The sequence below is a fragment of the Carassius gibelio genome, chromosome B1, assembly GCF_023724105.1.
Source record: "Carassius gibelio isolate Cgi1373 ecotype wild population from Czech Republic chromosome B1, carGib1.2-hapl.c, whole genome shotgun sequence".
NCBI classification, from domain to species: domain Eukaryota; kingdom Metazoa; phylum Chordata; class Actinopteri; order Cypriniformes; family Cyprinidae; genus Carassius; species Carassius gibelio.
This window is the reverse complement of record NC_068396.1, coordinates 27,489,983-27,508,969: the sequence shown is the minus strand read 5'-3', so window position 1 is coordinate 27,508,969 and position 18,987 is coordinate 27,489,983. Positions and strand designations below refer to the sequence as shown.

General features: G+C 35.4%; 1 protein-coding gene across 3 annotated transcripts in view; it reads right to left on the bottom strand.

The window, feature by feature from the left end:
* LOC127948889 (serine/threonine-protein kinase N1) overlaps positions 1 to 18,987 on the bottom strand; it is a 36,229-nt gene that overhangs the window by 2,687 nt on the left and 14,555 nt on the right. The window contains exons 1-21 of one of the 3 annotated variants that reach the window (XM_052545720.1): positions 17,506 to 17,801; positions 11,629 to 11,929; positions 11,212 to 11,360; positions 10,335 to 10,455; positions 8,198 to 8,343; positions 6,185 to 6,398; positions 5,887 to 6,081; positions 5,480 to 5,589; positions 4,312 to 4,455; positions 4,067 to 4,142; positions 3,749 to 3,878; positions 2,875 to 2,962; positions 2,710 to 2,792; positions 2,541 to 2,616; positions 2,343 to 2,434; positions 2,082 to 2,258; positions 1,455 to 1,517; positions 867 to 943; positions 633 to 775; positions 446 to 553; positions 221 to 301 (exon numbers count right to left, since the gene is read on the bottom strand). In XM_052545720.1, the coding sequence (XP_052401680.1) occupies positions 221 to 301; positions 446 to 553; positions 633 to 775; positions 867 to 943; positions 1,455 to 1,517; positions 2,082 to 2,258; positions 2,343 to 2,434; positions 2,541 to 2,616; positions 2,710 to 2,792; positions 2,875 to 2,962; positions 3,749 to 3,878; positions 4,067 to 4,142; positions 4,312 to 4,455; positions 5,480 to 5,589; positions 5,887 to 6,081; positions 6,185 to 6,398; positions 8,198 to 8,343; positions 10,335 to 10,455; positions 11,212 to 11,360; positions 11,629 to 11,929; positions 17,506 to 17,598 (2,667 nt within the window). In that variant the 5' untranslated portion in view covers positions 17,599 to 17,801. Of the gene's footprint in view, positions 1 to 220; positions 302 to 445; positions 554 to 632; positions 776 to 866; positions 944 to 1,454; positions 1,518 to 2,081; positions 2,259 to 2,342; positions 2,435 to 2,540; positions 2,617 to 2,709; positions 2,793 to 2,874; positions 2,963 to 3,748; positions 3,879 to 4,066; positions 4,143 to 4,311; positions 4,456 to 5,479; positions 5,590 to 5,886; positions 6,082 to 6,184; positions 6,399 to 8,197; positions 8,344 to 10,334; positions 10,456 to 11,211; positions 11,361 to 11,628; positions 11,930 to 13,405; positions 13,567 to 17,505; positions 17,802 to 18,987 lie in introns of those variants that run through there. The other 2 variants (XM_052545721.1, XM_052545722.1) reach the window with 2 other exon arrangements.

Genomic DNA, 18,987 nt, shown 5'->3' with positions numbered 1-18,987 from the left:
TCATAATTACACTAAACTATATCACGACTGAAGTCCCATTTATTTATTTTTAATTTTATATTTAATATAGAATTAATAATTCGCTTTTCATTGACTGATGAACCCCCATTTGGGACCCTCATCAAGTTCTTTCTGAAAAAGAGATTTGTTTAATACTACATTTTAAATGATTAATGTTTCACATTTTATTAGTGTTTATTAAACTAAAGATCTCTCTTACCCTAAAGAAAGGCTGTTTCTTTACATCCTCTGCATCCTTCTCACTGGAACCCAGTCGTCTTTCGGGATTTCTCCTTAGTAACTGTTTAAAATAATACGTAAAATCTCAATTTATCCACACTTCATTTTGACATAAAATCATATGCAGCAAATCGTGCGGGAAAGACATTTAGCAGGACATGTCTGCTGCACCAGCTGAATAAATGGATCAGTTTGAGATATCTACCCTCCTCATGATGCCAATGGCCTCTGAGGAAAGGAACCGTGGATAACGAACTTCATCATTCACTATGCTGTCAAAAACCTCCTCTTCATCATCACCTGGAAACGGAGACTAGAAAGACAGTTTAAGATCGGACAGATGCCAAAACCTTAAGAACCATTTTCAAAATGAAAATGCTCCAATTTCTCACCTCTCCCACCAACATCTCATATATAAGCACTCCGAGCCCCCACCAGTCCACGGCCCGGGTGTACGACGTGTCTGTCAGGACCTCTGGAGCCAAAAACTCTGGAGTCCCACAGAACGTACTGGTCCGGTCCCCAAAACCCATCCCTGAGAGAGAGACGAAAACAGACAAATGCTCCTAACTGTGTCGAGCACAATCAAAAGTATGTGAAAGAGAGAGAAAAGGAAGAGTCATCACCTTCTTTACACAATCCAAAGTCGGCGATCTTCACGTAACCCTCTGTGTCAAGCAGCAAGTTGTCCAATTTAAGATCTCTGGTGGACAAACACAAAAATACATGCAATATGTATTTAAAACATCTAGGGCTGCCTCCTAATAGTCGACTAATCGTTAAGAAGCTTGGGTGACCAAGATTTCATTCAGGCGAAGTCACCCAGATGGTTAAGGGCTGGTCTGTGTGTAATACAGTACATCAGGGAGGACATCCAAATGCTTGCCTATCATTCATCGACTTCAAAGACTTATCATCTGAAATATGTAAGTAGCTGCAATGTCACACGGACGCTCAATCTAATGTTAAGCTTGAGAAATGTGCGCTGTTGAAGTGTCTGTGTGGAGTGTGAAAGCTGAATAGTAGCTCGCTGCAGGAAAGATGGAGGTGTCGGTGTGTTCACTTGCACTAAAAATACTCCATATGTTTTGGTCATACAGATAAGAGTTATACATTTTTCAAATCTTTAAAGACTTGAGACATTTATTTGTGTGCACTCACAATAACAACAAAACGTGCTTTTATAAAATAATGACAATTGTTTGCATACTCACCGGTACACAATCTTGTTGTCATGTAAAAACTGAAGCCCTAAAACTACACAAGCAGCATAAAACCTGAAACACACACAAACACAGATTAAAATAGTCAACAAAAAAGTGTACATTTGCTTTATATATATATATATATATATATATATATATATATTTTTTTTTTTTTTTTTTTTTACTTTATCTTCCTACCCTTAACCTAAATATCACACAACAAATTATTTAAAGTAATTAATAAACAAATGTGTTAAGCTCTTTGTCACCTCAATATACGTACACTACCGTTCAAACGTTTACGTTCAGTAAGAATTTTTTTTTTTTTATTACTGCAATTTATTTTTGCATTTTTTTGCTGATGGATCAAAAGTGACAGACACTTAAAATGTTACAGAATAATGATATTTCAAGTAAATAACTTTATTTTCATCAAGGAATTCTAAATGTTTAAAATGTATCATGGTTTCCACAAAAATATTTTGAACTGTTTAACATCACAGGAATAAATAACATTTTTATATATATTAAAATAGAAAAAGTCACTTTAAATCGTAGTAATGATTCACAACATTACTGTTTTTACTGTATTTTCGTTCAAAAATAAAATAAAAACTGACAAAACGGTGTACATACACAGCTCGTGGCTCGGTGAAGACATCTGCGTGTATGTGCATCATTAGATCGCCACCTGCCGTGTACTCCATGACAAAACACACATGTTCTGGGGTCTGGAAACACGCAAACAGGTTCACGAGGAAGGGGTGCTGCGCACTGTTCACCGTCTCGAAAATGCGCTTCTCACACATCAAACTGAGGGAAAAACAGTGAGACACAAGAAAAAATGTAACATATCATGAAAATAAAATAAAAACAACATAAAGCTATTTTGTTTACCTTTCTACTTCATCTCTGGCCACAATGTCTCCTTTCTTCAGGGCTTTAATGGCGTACATATTGCCTGACTTCTTGTATTCCGTCAACAGCACCTGACAGACATGGATATGATATGATGAAAAATACAGATTTAAAGCTAAGAAGAAAGAAGCTGTAGGATCAAAGAAAAGGCTGAAGGCCGGGGAGGATGAAGACTACCTTTCCAAAATGGCCCCTGCCAAGAACAGCTATTAGTCGGAAGTCCTGCAGGCTCAAAGGAGTCTTCTTCTGTTTACTGCACACACACACACAAACACACATATACTTAGAAAGCACTATAAAGACGCCGATATACCTGGGGATCTTCATATCGTGTGTTTGAGTCTACCTGCTCAGTGAAGGTGTTCTGGTTTGGCGTTCAGGGGTGGTGTGGTCCGGAGCAGAGACGGGTTCAGTGGCCGGCTGCCGTTCCTGTGCAAAGCAGCAGAGAGGGGAGGAGTTACAGAAGGGCGGGGTTAACGAGAAAGAGGAGGAGTTATAGAGAGTCTCTCACTGGAGTGCTGGCATCCGGCACATCTCGACGAATGTCCACCTTCATCGGTGAGTCATAGTCTAAACTCAACTTCTCCACCGATATCTCCCTGCAACACAAACGTTTGCCGATTTAAAGCATAAATAAAAGCAAAAATTTAAATATACAATATCTGGGTAATTATTTCCAACATAATAAAAGTAAACCTTTAAAATAATAATTTACATTGTTGCATTTATGGAACCCATTCAATTTGACTATACAACAACAACAAATTATTATTATTATCATCCTCATTATTTATTTTATTGTATTAAAATGTATAAATTATACAAGAAATATTACTATAGTAATAAAACCTTTCTAAGTACTGTAAAATAAAAAAGTATTTAATTATTAGAATAATAATTATTGTTGTTGTTTTACAGGACAACAGTAAGATTACAATAGTAATATTGTACTATCTTAAATGCATTTATTAAGAATTGGACAAATTTGGGAAGACTGTAAATGCTCAGTTGATGATCCTTTTAATTAGTTCTACCTGTTTTATTTTTAATTATTTCTACCTGTATTATTTCTATCTGTGAATAAACATGTATTTTGATTAAATAATAATAATAATTATTATTTTATAAAATGATATAAATTAACCAAAATCAATAAATAAATATTACCATAATGTTAAATCTTAAATCTTTATCTAAAATAAAAAGGAGTACTTAATAATTATTATTATTACTATTATTGTTTTAAAGAACAACAGTAAAACGACAATACTAATGTTTATCTTAAAAGCATTTATTTTGGTGAATTGGACAAATTTGCTCAGCAGACGATCCTTTGAATAATTTGTACATATCTATGAATACACATGTACAGTGTCTGTATTTACCCTGTCTGTACAGTGTGTGCGTGAGGACTGTAGGTTCCTGTGTTGTTGACGGTTGGTATGGCATTCCTCAGTAACCTCACCCATGTGCCGATATCAACGTTCATCTGCCGAGCTCGCAAGAAGGCTTTTCCTGCATGTGACCACAAACATACACACTGTTTGACATCTGACCACTAGATGGCGCTCAACACCATTCAAGTCGCATGTCAGAGATTACAGTCAGCATGAAATGACATTCAGCTCAATTTAAAGTGTATCTGATATATTAATCGACAGATTCTTGCAATTATTGTAAATAGAGAAAACATTGTCTCTTACCCTGTTGTTTGGAGAAAACTTTCTTCTGCCGTTTTAGCCGAGGAACCCTCTCGATCACGGGGTTAAAGAAGGTAACCTGAGGCAGCCAGATGGTTCACATGTGTCACCCACATATTTCATTGCTGGCCAGTTTAATACATCTCTTTGGATTGGGTGCATTTATAAAGTAACTAAACAAAGCACTGAGGCAGAATCTTTTGTGGGGGTGGGATAAAACCTATTTTTGAGTGCACATGTGTGTGTACCTCTGCAAGCAGAAGTCCCTGTGGCTCTAGCTCTAGTTGTACTCTGTGTTTCTGGTTGTCCAGGAAATCCTCCAACTTGAGAAATTTGAGCGCACACAGAGATCGGTAATCTCTCCAGTACACTGCGATCTCCATCTCTCTGGACTGCACACATAAAAACACAATGATCAATATTAGTACCAGAGATGGCGCTGTTTTTAGCATTACATTTGTGACCCTGGAGCACAAAACCAGGCTTGGGTATATTTTTAGCAATAGCCAAAAAACCATTGTATGGGGCAAAATTATATTTTTTTCTTTTATGCCAAAAATCATTAGGATATTAAGTAAAGATCATGTTCCATGAAGATATTTTGTACATTTCCAACCAAAAATATATCAAAACGTAATTTTGGATTCATTTGGACAACTTCAAAGGTGATTTTCTTAGTATTTAGATTTGCACCCTCAGATTCCAGATTTTCATGTATCTCGGCCAAATATTGTCTGTTCCTAACAAACCATACATCAATGGAAAGTTTCTTTACTTAGCTTTCAGATGATGTATAAAACAATATTTATATATTTGGCAGATTTTTGCTCTGCACTGAAGTTATACATTTATATTTGATCAGCTTTTCAATATTATTAATATTTTCATATTCATATTTTAAAAATTTTTGTTTCCATTTACGTTTTAGTAATTTTGTTATGTGCTTTTCTCATTATTATTATTAGTTTATATGTATCAGTTTAGCTGTATTTATTGAGGTTTCATTTTAGTAAATTAATACTTATACTATTAATTTAAGTAAAATTTATATTTTTCTAGGTTTAGTTTTTTTATCAAATATTGATTTGATTTTATTTGAGCTTGATTTTAGTTGCAAAAAACTACTTTAAATTGTTTAAACATTTCATCAATATTTCAGCATTGTTTCATTTATCAAATAACTCTACGGATATTATATATCATGGCTGTTAATCTTTCTGCATGTGCAATCTTCTTTTTTTCCCCTAGATAAGAATAGCATGCTTGTGTAAGAGTTATTTGAGATGTTCCAGCAGTAAAGTCACTGATGTTACACGTTTTGTAATTATAATTACAGGCTATAGCCTGGAGCTTTAATTAATGAAACAGACGCTGAACTTTTAATCTGTGTAAATCTACTATTAACTATTAACTCACTCGCTCCAGCTCTACGGTGAAGGTCTGATCCCAGCCCTGTTCTCCAACCATCTTCCATGCCGTTTGACCCACGACTGTGTTATCCAGCTTCAGTACTGCGCTCACCTCCGCTGCGCACACACACACAGACATGAATACAAATGTTTCTTTTAATTGAGATGAAATGAAGGTCAATATTTCTTGATTTCTCATACACTCTCTAAAGGATTTTTGTGTCAGTACGTTTGTTGAATACGTCAACAAATCACTCGCCTGCATGATAATGCTCACCCCATGTGTAATAAGCTCAGATGCACTACATCCTGTTCTATCTTCACACATTTATATCAAAACTCACACATCACCAAGGACTAAACACACCATGAATGTTACATCCTCCAAACACACACACACACACACGCACTCACTGGAGAGTTCATCTGTTTTGGGGGGGTTTTTTCCGCTAACACTGCCACTGCGACTGTACAGGCCTTTTCCACTCCGCATAAAGGACCGTCCTTCTCCCGGACTGTGACATGGCAATACTACCGGACTGCCGCGTGAACGTCCGGGAACGACCTCTAGCACACCCATACAGCCCAACAGTGTGACCTGAAGAGTGCCTACGCACAGACACACACAAATAAAAACAGAAAAAAAAGTACCTGATGACTTCTATTAAACTAAATAAAACAAACAAGCATTGTTAAAGATGTTTGTGAATACCAGTGAGGGGAGAGGGTTTGGAGAGTGTGCTGTACTGGTTGTGCACATAGGGGGCGCCGTGTCGAGAGTTGAACGCTGGTGAGGAGGCTAACGCCAGCTCTTCTTTGATAACAGATGCTTTTGGATGATCCTCAGGAAGTTCTGCTAACCGCCGATCTAGTGAATCTCTCAGCAGATCCAACCTCTGAGACGACTCACTCAGACGACACTGAGCCTGAAGAAGACGAGAGAGGAAGACATGAGGGATGATGTGGAAAAAGAGTGCAGGGGCATCAAAAGATGATACTACAATAATGATAAGTATTACTTACTGACTTGCTGTAGTAGACTTAATTATTGACTTAACTGGAAAAGCAGTGTTTACTTAATTGAGATGTAACTGAAAGCTTTTGTTTCTGTATAATATAATGATAAAATGGAGTCTGTAAGATTTTTTGGTTTTTAAAGAATTTCTTAATTTTTTATTTCATTATATAGAATTTTGAATTCATTTGAACAGAATTAGAATGTATTTGATATACAAAAATTTGGATCCTTCAGAAATCATTCTATTATGCTAATACGCTGACATTTTGCTTATTTTTATCAATAGTAAAATCAGTTTTGCCATTTCATATTTTTGTTGAATAAATTATACTTTTGATCAATTAAATTCATCCTTGCTGAATAAAAGTATTTCTAAGCTCTTAAAAAATATATAATATAATATAATATAATATAATATAATATAATATAATATAATATAATATAATATAATATAATATAATATAATATAATATAATATAATATAATATAATTAGGGCTGGGACTCGATTAAAAAAATTAATCTAATTAATTAGAGGCTTTGTAATTAATTAATCGAAATTAATCGCATTTTAATCGCATATAAATATTTGACCTGAGAACAGTGAGAAGTTTTTTTTTCACATGGATTTATAGTATACCATTGAATAATGACTGAATACATAAGCTTAAGGAACAAAATATTGTTTATTTTTGTTCAACCAAGTCTAGCAGACCAGTGCAACTGCATATTTAGAAACAATTTAGAAATAGTACATTTCAGAAATTCAGGAAGCTTATAGGTGCTGGAACCTTCTGTAAAGTGTTTTTTAAGTAATACACAATACTGTCAATTACATTCAGAACACTGGAAACACTGACAGAGGCCATAACATACTAAGTCCAACTCTCAATAACCTTGGCCAAAACAATAAAGAGTTCAACATAAACTGTTGCACCAAAAAAAAAATAATACATAGTTCAACATAAAGTGTAAAGTCCACGCTTTTTTTTGTAATTAATTAATCTTAGTTAACGCGTTATTTTTTGTGTAATTAATTAATCTCAATTAACGTGTTAAATTCCCGGCCCTAAATATAATATAATATAATATAATATAATATAATATAATATAATATAATATAATATAATATAATATAATATAATATAATATAATATAATATAATATAATATAATATAATATAATATAATATAATATAATAATGCTGTATAATGAGGTCTGTAAGATGTTTTAATGTTTTAAAAGTTTTTATTAAAATTCTATTTAATTGTATAGAATTTATTAAGCATTTATTTTATAAATGCAAAAAAATAGAAAAACTGCAATATTGTCGAAATTATATATATATATATATATATATATATATATATATATTATAATATAATTTGAATTTTCGGCATCATTACTCCAGTCTTCAGTGTCACATGATCCTCCTGAAATCATTTTAGTATTCTGATTTGCTCAAAAAATATTGCTTATTATTATCAATAGTAAAATTAGTAAAAAAATTGGTGGAAACTCTGATACATTTTTCAGGATTCTTTAATGAAAAGAACATTCAGAATTTATTTGAAACAGTCTTTACTGTCACTTTTGATCAACTGAATGCATCCTTGCTCGATAAAAGTATTAATTTATATATATATATAGAAAAAAAAACGTATTAACCCCAAATGATACAAGTATAATAAACAATATTAGTATAATACCTCTGACATGGCCTTTTTGTCGTGTACTTTACTGGCTCCAAGAAGTTTAAGGACATTTTTTGCTCCCTCAGCGACGGCGTGCTCTACGCGGTAATGGTGTCTGAGCTCCTCAATCCGTAGCTCCATACCACATGGGTCAGGCTTTCCTGAAGAGACACACACAATCACAATCAATATCCCTCCTGAATGGATCAGAGCCATTTCAAACCTCATAAAACCTCATACCAGCAAGGACGAATATCATCTCAAGATGAATCCACAAAATACAGAATTCAAATGACAAACTCTGCCACCTTTTGAATTAAAGAATGAGTATATAACAAGTACAAAAACTCCAAGCTGTTTCAAATGTTTAAGATAAAGACAAGCATTTCACACTGCAGGACATTGCTGTCATTGCTTGAAATGTCAACTACCCATTAACCTAATGAACCAAACTGAACTCAATGTGAACCCCATACAGCCATCAAGTCTAAGATACAATAAAAGTACACGAGGTCGTGTGCATCTATCAGACATTAAAGAGGATGAGGGATGATTTCGGATCAGGACAGTGAGTTTCCATATAGTAATTACTACACTTATGAAAACTAGGAGAGATGAGTGTAGATCAGTCTAACATGCAGCCAGCTACAGACTTTTAGATATAAGAGGATTATTACGGATTATAAACTGAAAGATTAAGATGCTGTGGTGTTACATTATTCTGTCATACCATCAAAAACATTGACATGCTGTTCAGGGTCTTATATAAACACTTATTTTCATCTGTTTGGTTCTGTCTGAAATACAAGCAGTTTAAAGCATTCCAGTCAATCAACGAAAAGATCCTGAGTGCAGGGAATATTGTGAGTGTTTAAAACATTTCTCTCAATGTCCTAACTAACAGAATTGAGACTGCAGTCTCTTTACTATTTCCAGATTTGCATATATGTTTAATCTAGCTGAGACTAGAAGAGCGTGTACTTGTGTGTGAGCTAGTGCCTGTGTTAGGACTATCCCAGTGAAATCAATAAGATGCTTCAAATGAAGAAACATGACAAAAGACAGAGTTGGAGGGAAAATATCACTTGAATGAGTGGACCTATAAAGAGTTATAATGAGACAGAGAACAAAACGTAAGAAGTATTGAAGGATCGACTGCGGAGGTTTTTGTGTCCTAATAAGGCATGAAGGCGAATGCAGTAACATAATTTCAGAAACACACTTTCGGTGAGTGTGTGTGTGTACATGTACACATTGAAGGTGTGTGTGTGTGTGTGTGTTTATACAGGCATATTAAATAATGTGTGTTAACGAAAGCTGCCTGTAACATTTTTCCTTCATATGATATGATACTTTCTCTGGTCTATCTGAATTATGATATAATAAGCTATAATTACTGCAAAAGCATGTAAAGCTTAAGTGTGTTTGTTCTCTGTTTATTATCATGCAAGAGAATTTTACATTTTACAGCAATAGCATTTTCAATTTTATTTTAAATTAAATGTATATTTATATATAGTGGACATATATGCACAAATTTGCATAAAGGATGCATTTATTTATTAAAAAAGTAATATTGTGTTCTATGATTACATTTATACTGCATACTGTTAAAGACATTTTTACTGGGATACATTTGCTTTACATGAAAATGAACTGCTTAAAAGTACATAAATACTTTATATTTTTTGAATTTCTTTGTTCTGTGTTTTTATTATATTTTATAATATAGTTTCTGTAAACTGTTAATCAATATGTGTGTGTGTGTGTGTGTGTGTGTGTGTGTGTGTGTGTGAGTGAGTGAATGTGTATATGAAGCATAAAGGAGATGGGAGAGTTGGAACGGGAACTGACCGTCATCAGTTACCTGACTCTGTGTTTGTGTTTATGTGTGTTTGGTTCACTCCAAGCCAAATGGGGTCATAATAACACACACATTTATTGATCTGTATGACCTGCGCTCACTGCTTGTATATGTGTGTGTGTGTGTGCATGCTGTTCTCCAGATTGCATAAACACTGTGCACTCCACACCCTGAAAGCTCACACCACTCGTCTTCTGGGATTCAGGTGGATATTGATCTGTTTAGTTATGCTCATCTATGAAATCAGACTCTAAAAGCAACAATGCAGTAACACACACTCAGCCATACCCTGAATATCATCGTTGTGTTCGTGGGCCTGCGCTGCTTTCCGGATCTGCATGCGAATGATGTCAATCTTTGTCTTGCTGTCCTGTAGCATCTGCTGAGCTGTCTGCAACATCTTCTTATCCTAAAACCCACACAAACACACACGCCATTGTAGTTAGTCAACAGTGCCTAAACATCTTTTGACAGACTGGCTCCGTTCTGAAATCTAGTGAGCTGCCTTGCTGCCTACATAAGCTGCACTGGAGTATACCATTCACTTATACTCAAAAACAGCACACACAAGTATTACATAAAATACTTTGACTATGACATTTTGAAAAATAATGCCTCATCTAGCATCTTCCCAGAACACCAAAGTGCATTGTGGGATTGCCTTCACCGTGAATATGAGATGCTGTCTTTGATTTTGTAAGCAGCATAATTGAGATGACTGCATTTACAGTGACTGCATTTACAGTGAGCACCCCAGTGATGCCTCTGTAGGTACACTACTGTTCAAAAGCATGGGGTCAGTAAGATTTGCATTTTTAAAGAAATTAATACATCTATTCAGCAAGAACGCATTAAACTGGCAGTAAAGTCTTGCATTGTTATAAACAAATCCTATTTCTAATAAATGCTTTTCTTTTGAACTTCACATATTTATCAAAGCCTCCTGAATAAATATATTAGGGTTTCCACAAACAATTAAGCAGCACAACTCTTTTCAACATTGATAATAATAAGAAAGTGATAGTATTATTTTAGCAGTTTTTTTCATCAAATAAATGGAACCTTGAACATAAAAGACTTCTTTCAAAGACCAAAAAAAAAACCCGTACCAACAGTGATCACAAGTTTTGGAACAGAGCCTGTGTGTGTGTGTGCATGTGTATACCTTAGTGGAGCCGTTGGCATAGATGGGGATCATATTTTCTGCTCCCTGTTTGACTTTGAGTTCGATGTTTAACTGCCTTTCCAGAGCAGCGATTCTCTCCTTGTGCGCCGAAGACCTGCCCTCTGCTCCCGGAGACTGAGGAGCATCATCTAGGCATAAGAAGTAAAGAAGCCGAGGTGATTTAAGACTGGGACTTGCAATGTGTAAAATCATGGTTTTTGATATGAAAACATGAATTAATTATATTTCAGGCATCTATAATTTATGTCTTTAAACATATGTGTTTTTGTTGGGTTGAAATATTTATGAGGATTCGAACTATGCATGTCCATCCACTCAAAATCAAAACATGGATTATTTTTCTTTCATGGTATCGCTGTGATCACCACTCGTACACAGCAGTCGGTGTCCACTCACCACGTGAATCATCCGTCCCTTTGACAACGATATGAGCGTCCAGCTCTTGTAGCTGAGCGTGGAGTGAGTCCAGACGTCGACTGGAGCTCCGCAGCTGACTCTCCACCTGCTGAGCATTTCGTTTATCTGTAGTGGCTCTGCGGAGATTCTCTGCTCCCTCTTTAATCTTCAGCTCCTTCCGGATTTCCCTACGGATTCGCTCTCGCTGTTCATCCAACCGCTGCTGAACATTCGAGTCAGAGAAATCGGAGCTGTGGTCCAAGCCTAGCTGCTCTAGTACTGACAACCCACCAGGATCACTCTGAAAAACAGAAAGATGAAGTTTAAGGATGAAGCACTCCCAGCCTCGACTGCAGATAAAAGTCAAATTCAGCTTCAGATATCCCGAGATCCTAGTAATTCTCTAAATGCACTCCATTGAGATCACTTTATTATCATCTTAGGTCTGACATAGCCAGACTATTGAATGCTGGCATAAAGTCTCATCCACATTGTGGCTTATCTGGCATGAGATGTGCCCACAGGAAAAGACCATGTGACCAGCAAGTACAGTGTTCTTGCTTTTAGATGCTGTTGAGTACATATGAAATCTATTAGAACAAAAGGTGGAGCAATTTCAACTCCATAACTTTGTGCTCTAGGATATACTGTTTACTTATTGGCCTACTTCTTTAAACAGTGTCTCTTCAAACTACTTTATTTTAGGGTGGATTGATATAAACCTTGACTGTAAAACTTGACTCCTGGAAATTGAAAAAACTTTTGCAATATACACCAGGCACATTCTTTGAAACATACAATGACAAAATTGTGAGAATATCCCTAAATATCTCTCAGAAACTGGAGAATACTCATCAGATCCATGGCCCCAAAACACAAGTACCCACAAACAATCCAAAAAAGTGCCAATGACTCCACTGGGAAGTTACTCACATTAGATTCACACAGCTCTGAAACCAACTAACTACAAATTAACAGTGGATTTCAGACATTTGGGGTCATTTTCCCTATTGTTTTCCATCCTGCTAGTCATGACTTCCACATTGGGATATTATTCACTGCTCCAAAGATAACCCGGCCTGCCAGAAACAAATTGCCCAAAAATGTTTGCAAGATATCAGCTTTTATTGGGTTCACAAATGAAAACCTGCAACATCTGAGATCATTCAGTTTAGAAACTTTACGTTATTATACTCCAGTAGCTTTTGAGAGAGCTTCAATTTGCCAAATGTAGAGATAATATAAACTCTTAGACTAAAGGGCTCTTTAAAAGCAACTGCCATTGATTACACATGAAAGCAAACAGTCTGAAGAAGTTCACTTTTACAGTCACCAGACATCAATGCTGGGATGAGAGATATTTAAAAAAGCAAATATATATCAGATGCAGCAGGACCAGAATGGATATTTCACTAAAAACAGACAGTTAATATTTTATGTAAAAATATGCAACCGCTTGCCAAATCTTCAAAAGAACACTTGAAGATTTAGTTACACTCAAACTAATGTTTAACAGGTTACACACGTTTGCACAGTAGTTACACCCACTTAACAATCAACCAACGCATTTTTCCACAATTACGCAATTTTTTATATTGTTACTATTTACCAATCATAATTTGTGAAACTGAACACTACAGTGAAAATAATCTCCTATTGATTTGCTATAGCAACTCTGTCCCGTACTCAACCTAAAGGAAACTTGGCAAAAAAATCCCCTTTTCATCTGCTGAAATTATTACGAAAACCAACAGTCCTATCAATCCTATAACGTCACCTGTACTTCCAGATATTCCCAGTGATCCCATTCACCAGACCAACACATTCTCCTCTCTCCGGCAATGAGAGCGATATCCAGTGGCATAGAAACAGAGAGACAGAGGGAGATGGAGGAAAAGAGAGCGAGAGAGATGAGGGAAGGGAAATCTGTGGTCGAGGGTCGCCCTCCCTGTGCAGGATATCCGGTTAAACCTCTCTTCCTGTTTTCTGCGAAGCTTGGCTTTACTAGATGACACCAATATAGGGACTAAGGCTATTGTTTCCATGCACAAGCATCTTTTCACTGTCGAGTAATAATACCTGTGTTTCAATAGCATTTACCATGTGCAAGTGGTGTTAATTTAGCAGTTTATATAAAAACTGATGAAGTACTAATGTGCCATCATTCAGTATAACAGAAGACCTCTAAGAAGCTAAGGCAGGAAGGACCTTCATAAACAGTTCAGAGGAACATGGAGAAAAGCATTAGTACATGTGTGTGAGAGAGAGAGAGAGAGAGAGAGAGAGAGAGATAGCGATATACCAAGATAAACTAAGTAGTGGGTGTGGGCAGAATAACCAAATGTATATGACTGTTCAAAAGTTTTCAATGCTTTTTTAAATTAGTCTCTCATTCTCACCAAGACTGCATTTATTTGATCACAAATACAGTGATACTGTGAAATATTATAATTTAAAGTAACTGCTCTTTTTTAACTATATATTAGTGAAATGTATTCCTGAGCTGAATTTTCAGCATCAGTTTTCAGTGTCACATGATCCTTAAGAAATCATTCTAATGTGCTGATTAAGTGCTCAAAAAACATTTCTTGATATTATCAGAGAACACATATGTCCAAAAAAAACAAAAAAACACTGTGGGTCTAAAGTGTAGTAGCTATATCATAATACATCGTTTATCTGAGATGTGTGCATCAGATTTCTAACTCTCAGTTTCTCTCAGGTTCAATCTCCTTGTGTGATCTCAATATATCACACGTGCTGTATGACATCAACCTTGCTAAGTATGACTGGAAATTTACCCAAATTGCCAGTTTGAAACCAAAGAGCTTGAAGCAGCTGCTCTGAAGTCTTTGATGCATTCAGCTATTGTGAAACTGAAACTCACAAACAGGTCACATATGCCCAAATTAAGCCAACAGATGCAAACTGCAATTCCAATACACTTTTCATCCTCTAAACATTTTTTTTTTCACAGCAAACGCCCAGAAGAATAATTTTTTCACAGCAAACGCCCTGAAGAATAACAGACCCTGTGATCAAACTGCCATCTGATAAAAGCAAATGAACACGGAGAGCCTGAGGCTGATGCAGATCATTGCAAAAACACCATTTCAACACTAGCAGAGATTCAGCTTGAGATAAACTAGCTCACAATGACTAGACTGTTGCAGGAAAGTTTACCTTGCACAAAAACACGTGAGTCATTTACAGTAACAGAAGCGATGAGTGTTTGAGAAAGATTTCTGACTCACTGGCATCAAAATAGCCCTTTACTATAGGACCAACTTGGCTTGGCTTTAGTTTACAAATGTAACAAAACGGTAATGTACACTGAACAAAATGATACTACATAAACAAACAAATGTAGTTAAAAGTTGGACAACTAAATTGGTGTATTTAAATGTAGCTAAAATAAATTAAATGCAAACATTTACCCTAATTTTTTTTTTTTCAGTGCATGTAAATTAATCTGACTTTACACCCAAACTGCCACTGAAAGGTTTGGAGCTGGTAAGGTTATTTCTCTCTCATGCTCACCAAGTAAAAATACTGTAAAACAGAAATAATGTAACATATTATTAAAATTAAAATGAAATGTATGTATATATATGTCATGTAATGTATTCCTGTGACACAGCGCTGAATTTCCAGCATAACTTCTCCAGTCTTCAGTGTCACATGATACTTCAGAAATCATTCTAATATGCTGATTTGCTGCTCAAAAAAAAAAAAATGTAACAACATGTTTTTAGAACTACATTTATTTATTTATTAAAACCGTGAAAACCATCAGTATCCGTTAAAGAACAGACAATTCAAAAGAACTGCATTTTTTTTTACAACAGAAATCTTTTGTAAATCTATGAATTAATTTTTTGCTATCACTTTTGATCTATTTAATCCATCCTTATTATTAATTTATTCTGCATTCTCTTCATCTGCATTCAAAAAAGGGGCTTGTCTGAAACCAGACTCAATCTAAAACATCAAATGTGATCATTTCAACCCCAAAAGCAAGGTTCAGCATAAAAGAGATATAGAATAAATCTTTACCATATTGGTAATTGGACAATATTTTTTAATTATCTGTTGGCCAACTGTATATGCAATTGTGCATGCTCAGTTTTTCTTCATTCTCTAACACTCACTGGAAATTAATATTTGTTTTTGTAAAGTAAAAAAGTTTATTATCACTATTATTATATTTAAAAATCACAAATTTAATAATTCTGTTAAATTTAATCCTTAGCAAATCTCAAAATAAATATGCTAAGATGCTTAAATACACTTCTTATAGGATTTTTTTTATTTTATATATTCTTCAGAAAAAGAAGCAGTACAGAATTTTTATATCTCCCATTTATCAGGAAATGTATCACCAGTTTGTTTTTTAAAGCCAGAATCTGGTGCAAATGTGTCCTGGATGTGTGTCTGAAGATGGACATAGTTTATTCAAATGACCATTAGCACCATTACCAAATATAAGATAACAAAACTTCAATCAGACTTGGACTAAAACCAATTCACATTTTCAACATAAAAGTCCTGGCACCCAGAAGCTGACCGTAGTACAAGATCACTGCCGTAACAACCTTAAACACTCTTCTGTGGGACTCTTTCTGTGACACAACATCAGAGCTAATAGCTGTGGTTACAGTGTTATGGTTTCAGCAAGAATGGGTTAAGCGTACAACCACAGCATCCTTTTGACCAATCCACTCGAATGCAAGTCATCAGATCTCTACTGAGACAACATCTAAGGCCAGTTTGATGGGACAGCTCACATGCATCAGTTCACACAAAGGACTAGAAATGACCTACGAGAGAGCAAGACAGGATATGAAGAGTGTCAGACAGAGAAAGAGCATAAACAATGACAAAAAAGCACAAGGGTGAGTCAGAAGAGGAAGAGGGGGATGAGAGGAAATGACGTGATGCAACTCGCAAAGATATCAAATGTTGGGGGAGGGATGGAGGACGTGGCCCACAAAGAAAACAAAAGTCGGTCCACACAAGAATAGTTTAACTCTTGGAAAAAAATAAAGGGAGAAATAGACAGACACAAGAAAAAACTGGAAAGCCAAAGATGGTGATAAAAACAGCTGTTTTTTAAGGAAGTACAAATGGATAAGTAAAGTATTGTAGCACTGCATTTCCTATAAACATGTTAAAAAATAAACATAAATACTTTGTAAACATAACTTGTTTTAATTTATAAAACTTCATAAAGTTCATTAAGATTTTGCAATGCTATACTATATATTTGACACTTTTTATTTTAAATGATTGGTGTGTAAAATGTGAGTGTAAAATTTACATATATATATATATATATATATATATATATATATATATATATTTTTTTTTTTTACACAAATAATATTTATTTATATAATTATATAATAATATAATCTATAACAATATAGTCACAATACATCTTTAATAGAAAGAAAATACAATTGCAAACTGACATTACGTATTGCAGCACTCATGGATTTCTGTATTTATCAATACATAAAAAAAAAATAATAATAATTTCACACTATATTTAAAGTCTTAAATCGCTGCATTGATAATTAAAATTTTTTTATTTAAAATGATTTCAAGTGACGTAACAATTGTTATATATTTATATTTAATAATATTTTTTATATAAATAATAGATATCTATGTAACAATATAATACATTTATAATAGATTATGATCACAGTACAGTTTTTTAAACATACTAATTTGTTTACACACATCAACACATTTTACACTACTGAAGCTATATTACACTGAATATGAACTGCATTCCAATGTCGATTCTAAAACTTTATTCTAGAGAATTCTTTACATAATCAGGATTTGGGGTGTCTTTAACAGGCCTACCCCTTGTGTAGCTGAAGTCTCTGGATGGGTGATGTTGTTTTCGTTGCTGTGCTGCTCTGTGAGGGATGTATGTCTTCCCTCCTCGTTAGCCATGTCACACCCTCTGTCTCCCTGCGTCGGCCCACCCGGCTGTGATAAAGTCTGCTAATAAAATCTCCCACTGGAGCGAGAATCGGCCAACCCACCCCCGCCGAGACCCTCTTTATCAAAACCACTTCACAACAGAGACAGCTTCCCCCTCGACTAAAGAAAGGCGAAAAACGGAAGCAGTGTGTGGGGGTGAGCTGCAGGAAGGAGGAGAAAAAAGCAAAGCGACAGATTAAGACACTGAGAGAAAGTATGACTAAGCTCCACCCCTCAGCTTCACTTCAACAAGCAAGTCACTCTAAACTCTTCCCAGTCATGCGTGCTGCATTTTGTGCAATCTACAGAGAAACAGATGCAAGCAGTTGCACTGAAAAGCGATACAAAGTTCACCATCATCATCTAAACAGAACACAAAAGTATGTCACTGTCTGACAGTAATTTAGTGAAGACACAGGAAGAAGTGAATAAAAAAAAAGTTTACATTTTATGTCAGTTGCTGCTTTTTTTCATGTGAACTGTTACTTTAATAATCATATGACACTTTACCCAGCATACCCAGAATCTAAATGAATCATGAAAAGAGGAATATAGAAAGAGAACAAGCATTTAAGGGTTATGAAAAGGTACAAGAATGAAGATAATAAATGCAGGGTCACTTTTACAGCACATGCAGGCCAGTAAAAGTCAAATAATGTTTAGGGCTTTTCACAAAGTGCTAAACCCCGGGTTATCATTCTTGTAAACCCTGGGTATATATAGGAATGTTTAACAGTGGGGTTAGCAGCACTTTTTCATTGGGGATATGAAATCCTTGCTCCGGCGCATGGTTAGCACTGCTTTTGTGCTGTTAACCCTTCATTAGTCTTTCATAGCCAGACTTTCAGCTGTCATTCTGGAATCCATGGCAGCTTTCACTGGCCAAGCCCCGCCCATGAGTCTGTTTGACAGACATGTCAAACAACCAATCACAGTTTGTTTTGTTTATCCTCATGTTTCGAGGTGTGGAAATGTCACCACAATAACAGACCTGTGTGTAAAACTCTCGGACATATTTTAAAGATTCTATTAACTTTGAATATTTCACATACTCTTGAAACTCCAGTGTTTAGTTGATCCTGATAAGCCCTCGTCGTCACAGTTGGTGATGGCTTTCTTCTTTCGCGAGAGGGTACGGCGCCATGGTATCTTTGTTCCCGGGTGGAACGTTAAAGAACGCAACACACACATCCCCCGGATATCCTGTAGAATTCAACCAATCCGATGACGACTTTGACACTTCTGAAGTGTTTCCATTTTTGTGTCCCGTATATTTTCACTGTATTTCAGAAGCATTCTCCATCCACACTACAAAACCAAAACATGTCACATGGCCATTCATGCAGGTACAACAATGAG